Source organism: Mirounga angustirostris, unplaced genomic scaffold (genome assembly GCF_029215605.1).
Source record: "Mirounga angustirostris isolate CCGP_5_RB_7025 unplaced genomic scaffold, mMirAng1.0.hap1 SCAF_16, whole genome shotgun sequence".
In the NCBI taxonomy this organism is placed as follows: domain Eukaryota; kingdom Metazoa; phylum Chordata; class Mammalia; order Carnivora; family Phocidae; genus Mirounga; species Mirounga angustirostris.
Window position 1 is genome coordinate 35,738,729 of NW_026991724.1, and position 16,014 is coordinate 35,754,742.

General features: G+C 35.1%; 1 protein-coding gene across 1 annotated transcript in view; it reads left to right on the forward strand.

The window, feature by feature from the left end:
• Positions 1-16,014, forward strand: part of ITFG1 (integrin alpha FG-GAP repeat containing 1) — a 340,218-nt gene that overhangs the window by 114,424 nt on the left and 209,780 nt on the right. Inside the window, exon 8 of the mRNA XM_064581526.1 lies at positions 7,926-8,007. Within this exon, the coding sequence (XP_064437596.1) occupies positions 7,926-8,007 (82 nt within the window). The remainder of the gene's footprint in view (positions 1-7,925; positions 8,008-16,014) is intronic.

Consider the following 16,014-nt stretch of genomic DNA (forward strand, 5'->3'; position numbering starts at 1 on the left):
AGTAATACTGGCCTCATAGAATGAATTGAGTGGCTTTCCTTCCTCTTTTTTTTTTTTTTAAAGTTTGAGAAGAATAGGTATTAACTCTTCTTTTAATGTTTGGTAGAATTTACCTATGAGGTCATCTGGTCCTGGACTTTTGTTTGTGGGAGTTTTTTGAATACTGACTAAATTTCACTACTAGTAATCAGTCTGGTCAATTTTTCTATTCCTGATTCAATTTTGGGATATTACAGGTTTCTAGGAATTTATCCATTTCTTCTATGTTGTCCAATTTGTTGGCATATAATTTTTCATAATGTTTTCTTATAACCCTTTGTATTTCTGTGCTATTATTTCTCCTCTTTCATTTCTGATTTTATTTGAGTTCTATTTCTCTCTTTCTTTGGGGGCGTTGCTTTTTGGATGAGTCTGGCTAAGGGTTTTTCAATTTTTGTTGATCGTTTTAATAAACCAGCTTCTGAGTCATTGATCTGTTCTATTGTGGGTTTTGGTTTTTTTTTTTAATTCTCTATTTCACTTATTTCTGTTCTAATCTTTGTTATTTCTTTCCTTTACTGGTTTTGGGCTTTAGTTGTTCTTTTTTCTAGCTCCTTGATGTGTAAGGTTAGGTTGTTTATTTGAGATTTTTCTTGTTCCTTAAGGATTCTGTTGTTATAAACTTCCCTCTTGAGACAAACCATAAGAGACTCTTAATCTCAGGAAATAAACTGAGGGTTGTTGGAGTGGAAAGGTGTGGGAGGGATGGGGTGGCTGGGTGATGGACATTGGGGAGGGTTATGTGTTTTGGTGAGCGCTGTGTATTGTGTAAGCCTGATGAATCACAGACCTGTACCTGCGAAACAAGTAATACATTATATGTTAATAATAAAAATTAAATAATAAGTTACATTAAATTAAAAAATACCCTCTTAAAACCACTTTTGCAACTTCCCAAAGATTTTGGATCATTGTGTTTTTATGTTCATTTGTCTGCATGTATTTTTTTATTTTCTCTTTGATTTCTTCCTTGACCCATTCATTGTTCAGTAGCATGTTATATAGCCTCCATGTATTTGTGTCCTTTTCAGATTCTTTCTTGTGACTTATTTCTAGTTTCATATTGTTGTGGTCAGAAGAGATACATGATATGATTTCAGTCTATTTGAATTTATTGAGACTTGTTTCATGGCCCAGTGCATGATCTAATCTAGAGAATGTTCCATGTGCCCTTGAAAAGAATGAGTATTCCACTGCTTTTGGGTGAAATGTTCTGAATATATCTGTTAAATCTATCTAGTCCAATATATCATTCAAAGCTGTTGTTTCTTTGTTGGTTTTCTATCTGGGTGATCTATCCATTGATGTAAGTAGGGTGTTAAAGTTCCCTATTATTGTATTCCTGTTGATTTTTCCTTTATGTCTGTCAGTAGTTGCTTTATGTATTTAGGTGCTAGAATGTTGGGTGCATAAATATTTACAATTGTTATATCCTCTTTGGATTGTTTCCTTTATCATTACATAGTGTCCTTCTTTGTTTCTTGTTTTTTGGTTTTTTTTCACTTGCATTTACATGGTAAATGTTTTTCTATCCCTTCTCTTTCTGTCTACATGTGGATTTAGGTCTGAAATGATTATCCTATAGGCAACATATAGATATATCTTGCCTTTCTATCCATTCTGTCACCCTATGTCTTTTAGTTGGAGTATATAGTCAGCCCATTTACATTCAGTGTAATTATTGATAGGCACATACTTACTGCCATTTTGTTACTTGTTTTACAGTTGTTTTTGTTTTTCTTCTCTGTTCCTTTCTTTTATTGTCATCCCATGTGGTTTGATGGGGTTTTTTAGTGATATGCTTAGATTACTTCCTCTTTATTTTTTCTGTATCTATTAAAAATTTTTGATTATGTGATTACCATTAGGTTCATATATAACATCTTATGCATACAATAATCTGTATTAAGTTAATGGTCACTTAAGTTTGAACCCATTCTAAAAACACTAAATTTTTAGTGTTCCCCACCCCACGTTTTCTATATATGATGTCATACATTACATCCTTTTATTTTATTAATCCCTTGACTGGTTTTTATAGATATACTTGATTTTACTGCTTTTTTCCTTTAACCTTTGTACTGGTGTTATAAGTGATTAATCTAATGCTTTTATTTTGTTTGTATTTACCTGTGAAATCTTTGCTCTCATAATTTGCTTACTCCTAATTGTGGCATTTTCTCTCCACTCATAAAACTCCCTTTTAACGTTTCTTAGAAGGCTGGGTTAGTGGTGATGAAAACTCCTTTAACTTTTGTTTGTCTAGGAAACTTTTTATCTCTCTTTGTCTTCTGAATGATAACCTTGTTGGGTAGAATATTCTTCATTGCAGGTTTTTCCTTTTCAGTACTCTGAATATATCATTCCACTCCCTTCTGACCTATGAACTTTCTGCTGACAAATCAGCTGATAGCCTTATGTGGTTTTCCCTGAATGTAACTGGCTTGGGTTTTTTTTCTTTGTTTTTTCTCTTGCTGCTTTTAAAATTCTCTCTTTATCAGTCCTTTTTGCCATTTTGATTATGTGTATTGGTGTGGACTTCCTTGGGTTGATTTTGTTTGGGGGGTCTCTGTGTCTCCTGGATCTGGATGTCTGTTTTCTTCCCTGAATTAGGGATGTTTTCAGCTGTTATTCCTTTAAATAAATTTTCTGCCCCTTGGTCTCTTCTCCTTCTGGGATCCCTATAATGTAAATGTTATTACACTTGATGATGTCACTGAGTTCCCTAAGTCTATTCCAATTTTTTATTATTCTTTTTTTTATTTGCTGTTCAACTTGGTTGCTTCCCATTACTCTGTCTTCCAGGTTGCTAATCCATTCTTCTCCCTCTTCTAATCTTCTGTTGATTCCCTCTAGTACATTTTTAATTTGTTATTGAGTTCTTCCTCTCTAATTGGTTTCATTTTATATTTTAATCTCTTGTCTCACTGAGATTCTATACTCTTTTCTCAAGCCCTGTAAGTATGATCATTACTTTGAATTCTTTATGTATACTGTTTATCTTCATTTCATTTAGCTCTTTTGCTGTGGTTTTGTTTTGTTCTTTCATTTGAAAAATAGTACTCTGTTTCCCCAGTTTGTCTAACTCTCTGTTGTTATATATTAGGGAAGTTGGGTATGTCTCCTGATCTTGAAAGTAGTGGCAGCCTGCTGAATTAAACCTAGTAAAGCAATGTAGTAGGAGAAAAATCATCAAGAAGAGACTAGATTTTGATTTGGTCTTTTTTATTATTATTGTCTTTAAAGAAAGTTAATAAGTTGGCTATTGGACAGTAGAGACTAAGGGTTGTTCTTCCTGTAAAACAGCTGGATCAGTAAGGTACCCATGTTAACAATTAATAAGTCACTGGTACAAATTAAGAGAAATGTAGACTAATATTAATTAGTTCAGATAAAGTATAGGTTTTGTAAAATGGAGGATTATTTTCAGTTAGAGATTGGGCAAACAATTTGTAGTATTCACTAAGAGAAAAAAAACAAACCTTGAAATTATATTAGGTAGTAGAACTAGAGCTTCAGCAAATCTTGTTAGAATGTCAGTTGTGGGGCCACCTGGGTGGCTCAGTCATTAAGCGTCTGCCTTCGGCTCAGGTCATGATCTCAGGGTCCTGGGATCAAGCCCCGCATCTGGCTCCCTGCTCCATGGGAAGCCTGCTTCTCCCTCTCCCACTCCCCCTGCTGTGTTCCCTCTCTTGCTGTGTCTCTGTCTGTCAAATAAATAAATAAAATCTTTAAAAAAAAAAAAAAAGAATGTCAGTTGTGCACACAGTCCCATGTAGGTGCTCCAGGAGGCACAAAAGTTAAAGGAGCTTATAGGCCAAAAGGGCTAAGATGTGAGTGTAGGCAACTCTGGATGGTTTGATGAGACATACAAACCTCATGCTACAAGTAGCTCAGAGGCAGAGCAGTTGCTTCCATTTGGTCCCCCCATGATCATCAGGGAAGACTTCAAGAAAGATGTGGTATTTGAAATGACCAGTACAGATGAGTGGGATATTAGTAGTTGGAAATGACAAAAAAGAAAGAGATGGACAAGGAAGTACAAAGGAAACTCAGGACATGTTCAGAGAATAGAACTTGGCTGGTTTGGGGCAGAGCATGAAAAGATACTAAAAGGTAAAATTAGAAGAGTTGGTTCAGGTAAGATCAACAGAAGCCTTGACTTCTAAAGTAATTTGATCTTTTAAATATTTATTGAGAAGCTTTTAAATGTTTTAGAACTGAAGGTGAGATGAAAAGAGCTTTCATTATTGTAGTTATCTTGCTACTCCATATCAGATAAGCTTGCATGGAAAATCTGGAGGCGGGGAGATAACTGAGGTGGAATTTACTATAACCTGAGAAAGAGGTGAATGATTAAAGGACTAAAGTACTGGGAATGGCCTAGAAGGGATAAATATAAGAGAGAAAGACCATTAATGCAAGGTTAATTTGTGTTTTCTATTAGTGACTGGTAAAAGAAAAGACAAATGAAATATCTAATTTGAGGCAGGAAAAAAATTATTTCAGATAAGACATATCAAGGAGGTGGCTAGAAATATAAGGCTAGAACTCAAAGAAGAGACTAGGTAAGTGTCAAAAAGGGGAACAGCTAGGACAAGAATGACAAAGTCATTGGGCTTTACCCATCACACTTTATGTCAGAAATTTTCCATCTTGGCATTATTACCTTTTGGGACCAGATTGTAGAGTTCTGTCCTGTGCACTGTAGATTGTTTAATAGTATCTCTGACTTCTACTCGCTTAGATGCTAGTAGCTGACCCCAGTTATGACAATCATAAAAATCTCCAGACATTGTCCAAGGTCCCCTGGAGAACAAAATCACCCCCAGTTGAGAATCATTGGTTTATAAGAATAAAGATGTAGACACAAAATAGTCATCAGATATTGCTTCTTGATCATTTTTTCAAACATTGTAAGTATAACAGTTTTAACATTAAATATTAAAACATGTGGGCTGGGGACAGTTGGTTAAGCACCTGCCTCTTGATTTCCACTCAGGTCATGGTCTCAGGGCCATGAGATCGAGCCCTGCATCAGTCTCCACACTGGGCATGGAGCCTACCTAAGATTCTCTCTCCCTCTGCCCCTCTCCTCCTTCTGCCCCTCTCTCCCTGCCCCTCCCTCTCTCTCTCTCTTTAAAACCAACAACAACAACAACAAAAACCCATGCAGACCAAAGCATAGTCATCTACAAAAAGATACTTGTTAAAACATTGCACTTATGGTTGGCATTAAAGCAGAAAATGGCAGGTAGTTTCCTCTATCAATGTCAATAGGTTAGCTGTTTCAATGGTAGGTGGTAGTTTTGGTAGCAGAAATAGTGGTATTCCTACTAGTGTTCCTACTAGTGATAATAGTTAATGTTAACTAAACGCATACTATGTGCATATATTCTACTAAGCACTTTATATGGATTATCTCACTCATCCTCACAAAAATGTTGTAAAAATACATTTTCAAGATAAGTAAACAGATACTTAGAACAACTTATTCAGGGGGCGCTTGGGTGGCTCAGTGGTTAAGCATCTGCCTTTGGCTCAGGTCACAATCCCAGGGTCCTGGGATCAAGCCCCGCATCAGGCTCCCTGCTCGGAGGGAAGCCTGCTTCTCCCTCTCCCACTCCCCCCTGCTTGTGTTCCTGCTGTCATTGTCTCTCTATCAAATAAATAAATAAAATCTTAAAAAAAAAAAAAAACTAATTCAGATCTGAATGCTAGCAAACAGTGGAGCTAGAGATAGAACTAGGAAATCTGTCTCTAAAATTTCTACCCTTAAGTCATTCATTTGGTGAAAGGCAAAAGACATAACTGCAGCAGAACCCCTAGTGACTTAGCCCAACTTTGGATTGTAGGGATACAGTGAAGGCCAGTAAGAACAGCATAGTAAAGAATGGGAGAGAATGCAGTGTGTTAGTGTCAAATAGCAGCCTATGAAAAAAGTACTTGCAGCTCATAAGCACAGGACTGCCATTATAAAAATACCATGTACTTGCCTGATAACTTCACATTTTGCAGAATACTTTCTAATCTATCACTGCATTGATCCTCTCCAGAACCTTCAAGTAGACAGTACATTTATCCCCTACTAAACAATTAAGAACTGAGGCCCAGAGCAGTAAGTGGCTGTTCCAAAGCGATACAACTTGCCAATGAAAGCAGGACTAGAACCCCTGTCATCTAACTCCATGTCTAGTGCCCTTTCTACCAGACTATACCAAGAATATATTCTCTATCTCCAGCGGTTGGAAGGAAGTACTGCTTTTCTTCTATTGAGGTTCAGGGCCATGTGGCATTTTAGACATGGAAGGCCATCACCTGGGAAGTACTCAGTGTTCCTTGATAGAGATACATCGTGAGGTTATATCCAGAAATATTTCTAAGTATATTTACTAAGTTTAACAGAATTTCACTGGGGTAATTTGTTCACTTGAATTAGTATAATGGGTTGATATTCCACTTTATGTTACATGAAGTTGATATATTTTAAGAGATTTTTCCATTCATTCTAGAACCATTATGTCCCCTATGTATCCAATGCTATGATCTTTCTAAAATGCAAAAACACTTGACACTTCAGCCAGAACTTTGGCTCCTTTGATATATCTGTAATGTAATTTCAGATATCAGTAAGACTAGAGGGGATTCATAAGGTTTAAGACACTACATAAATAAGATTTCTATAGAAAGAGCATTCAAAAAATATATCAGATACTTTAGTAATTATAGGGGAAATATATTTCTGCATGCAGATAATGGAGTGTTAAAATGTTTGGAAAATTGCCTGTCACAAGACAAATCTTACCCACTTACTCATGTTCCTCAAGCATTTGGTCTTCATGTTTTCAATGCAGCAGTGCCATTCTCTGCAAATACCAGAAGGAATTTCTTAAGAAATTAACTTGCAAATCTGCGGTATCCTTAGGGGAAAAAATTAATTTTTTAAAGTATTTTTCAACATAGAAATATCTATGTAAAGCATGTAGTAATCAGAGTCAGTATGTCAAATAGTGAAGAGATATCAGTGATAAGAAGAGAGCTCTGAATAGAACTAAGTGCTTCAAATCCCAAATTCAGTGTTTTGGCTGATTTTTCTGGTGTTGTCATCTAAAATTATAGAAAGGAAAGAATAATTTAAAGAAATGCATATTTTTATAACTAAGATGTGTTAACTCTCCATTTTTGAAAGGGTAACTGAAACAAATGATCTTTAATGGGTTTTCTTTCTTGTTTAGCTTAGCTACCCCTGGTTAGTATCTGCCAGTTAACTTAATCCTTTGCTCCCTTTTTTCAATGATACATAAACTTGAATTGCTAAGGAATTAGCTCTATAAGGATCAGTGGAATTCTCATCTCATTAGAATCTTAATTTTTTCCTAATTGTGTCCAACAGAAATCTTCTTCCTTTGAAATCTCTATAACATAGTGTCTTTGCTACTTACTTGTACCATTTATATATATTACCTTCAGAAATTCTATTTTCCTGACATATCTTATCTCCCAGCTGGACCATAAGCTCCCTCGAGGTAGGAACAATTTTTTTTTTTACTTCTTTATATTACCAAATATAAAGAATATACCAAATATACTATTTCCATGGTACTTGAAAGTAGAAGACACTCATTATGTCTGAAATTATAAAGAAGATTTAGTAAAGGATATAAAACTAGAAGGGACAGCAAGAAAAGCACTCCAGGCAATCTTTATCAACTCATAGTAGTTTCTTTTTTTTTTTTATGATAAAGGTATTATAGGAAAGTGGAATGATTTTTGTGCAGCACAACAAAAGCCTTAAATTATTTATTTCCCTGCTTCAGTTTAAATGCTTTCTTTCACACTTGACGAATGAATTGATAGTCTAACCCAAAATTTTCTGCCATTAACAGGATGGAAATTTTTCTCTCAATACTGTATTTGAAAAACCTCCAAACATGATGGTGGTCGGACAGTCCGCATTTGCAGACTTTGGTAAGATTCTTTTCATTTTTCAAATTCTACCCCTCTCTCTAACCTAGTCATATTAATTTCCCATCCCTGATATAACTTTATTGCCTTCAGAACTATTAAAGATTTAAAAGATGGCTTTTCTAGTATTATACATGGTAGATAGTCAATTCCTTAATACAAGGAGCAATTTATGACATTTATGTTTAAAGTATAATTTGAACTTAAGGGACTCCTGTTTGCAGGAGTAACATGCAAAACAAGGAGGTCTGTTGAGGCTTTTCTAGAGAATACCAAATAGTAATTATTGTGAAAAAATCTTCATATATATCTAGATTATGGAACCAAAAAAAAAAAAAATTTGGAGTTAACCTGACCTCTTGAAACTTGGATAATAAAAACCATTTTTATTTACATCTTAATTCCAAAGAAGAATAACATCTATTAGGAATTTGTCACATGAGAACACATGAATCTCTGTTTTCCATGAGATTCTACACCATAAATCAAGTTCACACTGGTTAGGAACTTCTAAAACATGTATGGCTCTTTCACCATTTGTCAATTATTATTAAAAAGGATTTTGGTATTAGATGGGAAACTAGTCTAAATGACCACCATCTAAGAGTTTGAAGCTCACTCCCCTCCTACTTTTCCTTCATTCTGCCAATAAACACCTCAGCCTGTTCCTCAGAATCCAGATGACATGTCACCATGTCCAGAGGCCTCAGTTTTCTCATTCATAAAATGACAGCGACGATCATATCCACCTCACAAGACTACAGTGAATAACACAATGTGAGTAAAGCACAGTGTCAGGCAAACAGTAAGATCACAAGAAAATACTGTATAATATGAGTCTTTTCATCAGACTTACCTGGTTTTATTGTTGTTACTGCTCTTTGCTCAATTGACTAAATCAATTAATCGATCAATGTCATAGAGATAAATCCTAAGGCAGCTAAAGCAGGTTTAATAGTGTTATTTGATGGAAACATCCACATACATCTATATATTGTAGTGTATTTTAGTTTAATTATGTTGAATATTACTTTGATTTTGAGCAGATTTCTGGTGCCTGATTTATAGTCTTTAGTAAGCAAATAGTCAAGTTACAGAATATATGAAATTATTTTTTTTAATTTGCTGACTGACTTGATTAGCTGGATTAATGACAAATACTTTTCCAAGTCTCTCTCTAGAAAAAAAAGTATATATGCATCATGTAATTTTCAGAGGGCACATAATACCTCCCTTAATCTCTGGCTAAGAATCTCCAAATTGTCGGGGGGGAGGGGAGGTGTGAAAAGTCCAAATTGAAATTACTTGTTTTATAATTGTGTGTTTTGTATGATAAAGTGCCTTGTTTTAACAAAATTATTAGTAGCTTTACTTAAATTTTTTTTTTAATTCTTCTAACCATAAACTTAGACATTTACATGTTGGTATTTTTTAAATGTGCAAAATATAGGATACAGTCCATTAAGAAACATAACTATATATCCCCCCTATTTTTAATGACTTTAGGTAATGTATCAGTAAACACTTTTAATATATCAGTAAGCTTTAAGTAAATATCCCACAATGTCTTTTTAAAAGTCCATGTATTTTTAGTTGGGTATTATCAAAAAACAAGACTGCTAATGAGTCCAAAAAAGCAGATGACATCGAATAAGGTTACAAATGTTAATATATACAAAATATACATTTTCTATACATTTGCATACATCTGTGAATTTCATCCTGCCCTCCATCCTCAACTCCCCCTGAAATGCGCGTGCATGCGCACACACACTCTCGCTCTCTCTCACTCTCTCTTAGAACCAAGTCAAGAGAAGAGACTGACAGCCAGGAAGTCAGCATGATTTCAGAAATTCACCATTTACCAAATGGGTAACAATTGGTTAAAAAAAGCACTGGCTTGAATAAGTAATCGAGCTTACAGGAAGAATCCTATACCAGAAAGGAGGGTTTAAGTGCCTCCCAACTCACTTAAGTTGTTTAGGAACAGAAGTTGTTTTACAGCTATGATGAAATTTTTAGCTGCTAACATAAAATATTTTATTCAAGATTTTTAAAACTCTACTTTAAATTTAGGCTATTCTGATCTAGCCAAAGGGAGGTGGGTAGGGTGGTTTGACACACAAATCAGGAGCCTTTACCAAAAAAAACCCAGAATAATTACTCAAGCTAAATATAATGTTATTTATTTCCTTAATAAAACAAAGAAATACTATTCCAGAAATCAGCTAAATAAAACTCCATGGAATATTATATAGCCAGTGAAAATGATGGCTATGAAGATTCTGTTAGAAGAAAGGAGCAGAACAATATGTTACACAATGTAATCATCTTAAAAAAAAAACAGATTAGAAAAAAATATATCAAACTGATAGTAATGGCTATGTGAAAGCAGGTTAATAGGTTATCTTACTCCCTGTTTTTCAGATCTTCTGTTATGTGGTTAGATTAATATATTAATTTAATTATTAAAAAGTAAATTATGGAAGAGTAATAGTCAGCAAGGGCAAGAAAGAAACCAAAGTATGCACCTAAAGTGTCATTAGATTTTTTTGGCATAGTACTTCTAAGTTCATATATAATTGATCCTATCCTCTGAGTTGGATGAACTTCTTCAGAGTACTTTAACAAGAACTTTAATTTTAATAAGATCTTTAACTCCTACAAATAAAATGCAAAAGTTAGACCTCTTATGTTTCAAATATTGTACTGAATGCCATGTAATAAAGCACAGATTTTAATGTAAAGTCCTTGCCTTTAAGAAATGTATTGTATAATTGGGAAAACAAAAGACAGATTTGTAAAAAACACAAGAATAGAGTAACAACTGCCACAATATATGAGAAACTAGACTATATTTCACTGTTAATTACAGAATTAATGCCACAGACAAGATGCAAAGTATTGTGGCAAATTGAATCACTTTAGGCTGAGAAAGGATAGGAAGACTCATGGAAGAGGTGAGATTTTGGACTGGACTTTGAAACAACTCTGAAGTTTGGCTAAAAATATATAGAGTTATAAAAACACGGTGTGGGGGTGCCTGGGTGGCTCAGCCGTTAAGCGTCTGCCTTCGGCTCAGGTCATGATCTCAGGGTCCTGGGATCGAGCCCCGCATCGGGCTCCCTGCTCGGCAGGGAGTCTGCCGCTCCTGCTCCCTCTGCTACTCTCTCTCTCTGTCAAGTAAATAAATAAAATATTAAAAAAAAAAAAAAAAAAAAAACACGGTGTGGTTAGTGACTAATGAGTAAACCACTTAGGCTTGAATAGATTTTCTGTAAAAAATGTAAAAACATATAAAAATGGACTGAGAACACATTGAATTGCCAAATGATAGCAGATGAACAAATCTTAATTTTATTCTGTGAAAGCAGTGGGAAGTAGTAGAACAATTTTGAACATCTTTTTGTTATTACCTTTTTAAATTAACTTCAGAAAGTAAAAATCTTCTGGTCTGGTGGGATATGCAGAAGGTATTGCTTCTTGGGACATGGAAAAGGATTCAGGGGAAAATCATTAGAATCTCTGATATGCCTGAGATTTTTATATCAAAAGAGAGGCAGATTTAAAGTCTTAAGATACTGGATTTCTAGGGATAGAAACCAGTCAGAAGACAGGTCAGGTCTGAAATAGTAAGAGCATGCACTAACTACATCAATAAATGGGAGGGACAAGTGTGAGAAACATTGCAAAGAAAGAATCAGTAAATTTAGTGATTGGTTTGACACTAGAGAGTTTAAAAAAAAAAAAAAGCCTCTGAATGACTAAAAGAATTATTTTCTTTACCGTCCTTCATAGAGATAGGTAATTAGAAGAGAAAGCTGGTTTGAATACTTTAGAGATACTTTAGAGTCAACATGTTAATTATACTAGTAAGATAACAGAGCTGGAACATATAGGTAACCTAGGTTCAGGAATAAAGCAAAGCAAATTTAAAAGTCCTCCAAGAGATAAGAAGTCAAGACCCAAATGAGCCCTCTAAGGAAGAGAGTATAAATAACTTGACAGAGAAAGAAAGAATAAAAGGTGGTGGAAAACCACTGACGATATTATGACAAGAAAAGGCCTTTGCATTTACAGGTTACAAGGGCACAAGTGACCCAAAAGGCATTGTTTGTAGAATTCTTTAGCAGTCTCTGAGCCTTAGAAATCAGCTCATAAATAGTGGCCGCTACTGGTTAGTGTCAGATGAGGTACTTGGGAGATCTGCAACCCATAGATGCCTCTAATAGTTAAGCAGTCATCTTCTAGAAAACATATTTTGTGTCTTATCATACTGTATAACTCTTTTAAACTATATGTTAGAGTTTGGTCAGAATATCATATTCTAGGGTCAGAATATCCTGGGTGGCTCAGTCAGTTAAGCGGCTGCCTTCAGCTCAGGTCATGATCCCAGGATCCTGGGATCGAGCCCCGAGTGGGCTCCCTGCTCAGCGGGGAGCCTGCTTCTCCCTCTCCCTCTGCCTGCCGCTCTGCCTACTTTGTGCTCTCTCTCTCTTTGTCAAATAAATAAATAAAATCTTAAAAAAAAAAAAAACGTATTCTAGAATTTCTACAGACAAGGTGGTATCTCTTTATTAAATTACATAGGACAAAAAAAGTCAAGAAAAATAAGCTACGTTTTTTTCCTATCAAATAGAATTTTAACCAGATTTAGAGAAAACGTTAATTTTGTATGCAATGCCAGATATAGGAGAAATCAATAAAAAGCTACAAAACTAAAGGGATAATTGAAAGCTTAATAGAATGTTAGCATTTTCTATAAATTGAATCATTTTAAATCTCATAATACCTAATAAATTTGTATATCCAAATCTGATGCTAACTCATGTATATCAGATCATCATAAGAAGATCACACTTTATTCTTCAAGTGAAGGGAGAAGACCTAGCATGTTGGTGAAGCCTGGGAATTGTCAATCAGGTCATCTAAATAATTTTATAAGGTATAAAGGGGCTGAGGGGTGCCTGGGTGGCTCAGTCGTTAAGCGTCTGCCTTTGGCTCAGGCCATGATCCCAGGGTTCTGGGATCGAGCCCCGCATTGGGATCCCTGCTCAGTGGGAAGCCTGCTTCTCCCTCTCCCACTCCCCCTGCTTGTGTTCCTTCTCTCGCCGTCTCTCTGTCAAATAAATAAAATCTTTAAAAAAAAAAAAAAAAGAAAGGGGCTGATGAAAATACAAAACTTTGTCATCCTTGAATGTTACTAACATAGATGGTGTCACTGATGGTTGAGACCCAGTCTTATTAAATTGAGTATCCCCATTGCCTAGCCCAGTAAATAAACAATGATGTTTATTAAAGTGAAGGGGGAAAAGAGGGAAACCCCAAAATCAAATTATTTTATGAAGGCTATATGCTGCTTGGTAGAAACTCAGGTTTTAATTCCAAACTAACCATGGTAGAGCTGAAATGCTTAGTTCAAAATAACATGGCATTTATACTTGTTTTACAGTTAGGTATATTCAATAACAATCCGTCAAATGAAAATTGTTTCTTATTAGTGCTTGATCTGGTAATAAAAGTAAATCAGATGAGCCATGTATGGAAATTTAAATGTCATATTTAGCCTGAATGCTAATAGAGAATTGAATGTTCATATTCTCTTTTACAAAAGAATTTTGAAAATCAAATGCTTTCAAATAGAGGACAATTATATTATAAAAGAGATCGTATAGGGGAAAGTCCTGGGTGTTATGTTTTCTGGGCATGGTCTCATTATGAGTCATTTAAGTCAGTCTTTTATTCCAAAGACTTAATAGTGGAGTCTATTGTTTGTTTCTTATACTTGGAAATTGGCTGCTCTTTGTTAAGTAGCTTTGTTTTTTCATCAAAAAGTAACATGGAATTCCAAGTGAATTCAGAGAAATGTTTGAGGTTTCAGATACTCTCTCTTAAATGTACTACCATAGCACCTTCATCACCAGTCAAAATGTATTAAGTAGATACAAATACAGAATACTTTAATATATGGAGTATGGACAAATTAGATGTAATTCCTGAATTCAAGGAATTTGAAATATAATACTTATATCCTCCTTTGAATTTTATGATACAGACATAGCAGTTCATTCAAATAGTTTATTCTTTAAAATTGTATAGTGATCAGTTGTTTTCCCATTCAGTTCTCTTCCTGTTTTATACTGAAAGATGTACAAGATATTACTTTATTCAAAAAATATTTTTTGAGTGCCTACTATTTGGATTGCTCTATTCTAGCTGCTCGGCATATACCATAAGTGAAGCATACAAGAACCCTGCTCTCATGAAGTTAAAATTCAATCAAGGGGGAAAAGACAAGAAGAATTAAATTAGTAAGGTATTTTTAGAAAGTGGTAAGAGCTTTGAGGAAATAAAGTACTGTAATAGGAAGTAAGAAGGGCTGTTTCCCATAACTGATTGGAAGTCATATTTGACCCAAGACTTGAGTGAAGTCACAGGAGGTCTTGGGAGAGTGTTCCATGTTAGAGATAACACCGGAGTGAATGTTGAAGGAACAAAAAGAAGACCGACACTTGGCCAGGTCTTTGGGGCCTTGTGGACCTAGGTAAAGAGTTTGGATTTTATTGTAGATGTAATTGGAAGCTTCAAGGAGACTCGTTAAGAGGAACTAACCAGGCAAAGAATATGAGGACTTAGATCAGGGCAATCATTAGGAGATAAGAGAAGCAGTCATATTTAGATGTTGGAGACTAAGTTGACAGGACTTGCTGATGGATTGGATGTTGGAGGGAAGAGAAGAAGAAGAAAGGGTGACTTCTAGGTTTTGGGCTTGAATAACTGGATGGTGAAACCATTCACTAAGGTAGAAAAGGAGTAGGAAGAGTAAATTTGGAGTTTGTTAATTAATAGTTCTGTTTTGGACACGTTAAGCTTGAGATGTCTGTCAGACACTAAAACAAGATACAAATGGGAGATACAAACTCTAGAGAGACACAGAGTTGGGTATCAGTATATCCTTGTTTAAAATGCCTTTTAGAAGATGGATGATGGGTAAATGAAGGAGTACCTGCCCAAAGTATCCCACCTTTCTTCCTAGTAGTGTAAATGTAACTGTATTCCAGCCATACTGGCCTCTTTGTGTTCTTGGAACAGGCCAGGCACAGTTTCTCCTGAGGGCTTCTGCCTTTGCTCATTCTTCTCTGTAGAATGCTCTTCCTCCTGATATTTTTCATGGGTCACTCCCTGATAACCTTCTAGTCTTGCTGAAATATCTCCCTATCCAGAGACCTTCCCTGATCACTCTATGTAAATTCTGCCCCTCCAGCCCAGCACACCTGTCTCCTTTCCTTCTTTATTTTTCTCCATGGCATTTATCACTATCTGACATAGTGTGCGTTTTACTCATGTACTGTCACTAGAATATACTCCATTGGTGTGTTTTGTTCACTGTTATATTTCATGCCTGGAGCAGTGCCAGTTACACTGTAAATACTCAATGAATAATTTTGAATGAATAATTCAATTAAATGAAAATATATTCTAGTTTATTTAAGTAATTGCTTTTTAAGAATTGAGCCCAAATTTAGGACCTGTCTTAAGTATCTTTAACTATAATCCTACTAAACCACAACGTCTAAGTGTCATTTATATGATGAGAACTAATCTAACATTAGTTTTGCTCATTTTGATTAAAGTTAAGTGCTTCAACTAAAAAGTGTTCTAAATCTAAAATAGATGGGTGCTGATTTCAGGAGACATCCTGGGTCCTTATAAATTTTTATTCTTAGTCCTCATATTTCTGTTTTTCTAATTCCTGAATTCTGACAACATGTGTTATCTATAGTATTTATTATTTAACATTGAAACAAACTACAGTATTTGCATAGCTTCTCAATATTTTCTGGGTCTTTCTAGTGCCAATTTATTCTGACATGATCAAAATAAAAGCAACCAGTTTAAACAGTTGCCTCTCTAACCTGCTGAACCTTTGTTTCCCCTCTCTTGACCTGCCCCTATCCTACTAAAGACTACCGTTAAAAAATTTTTGGTAAAATTGAAATAATTTATATG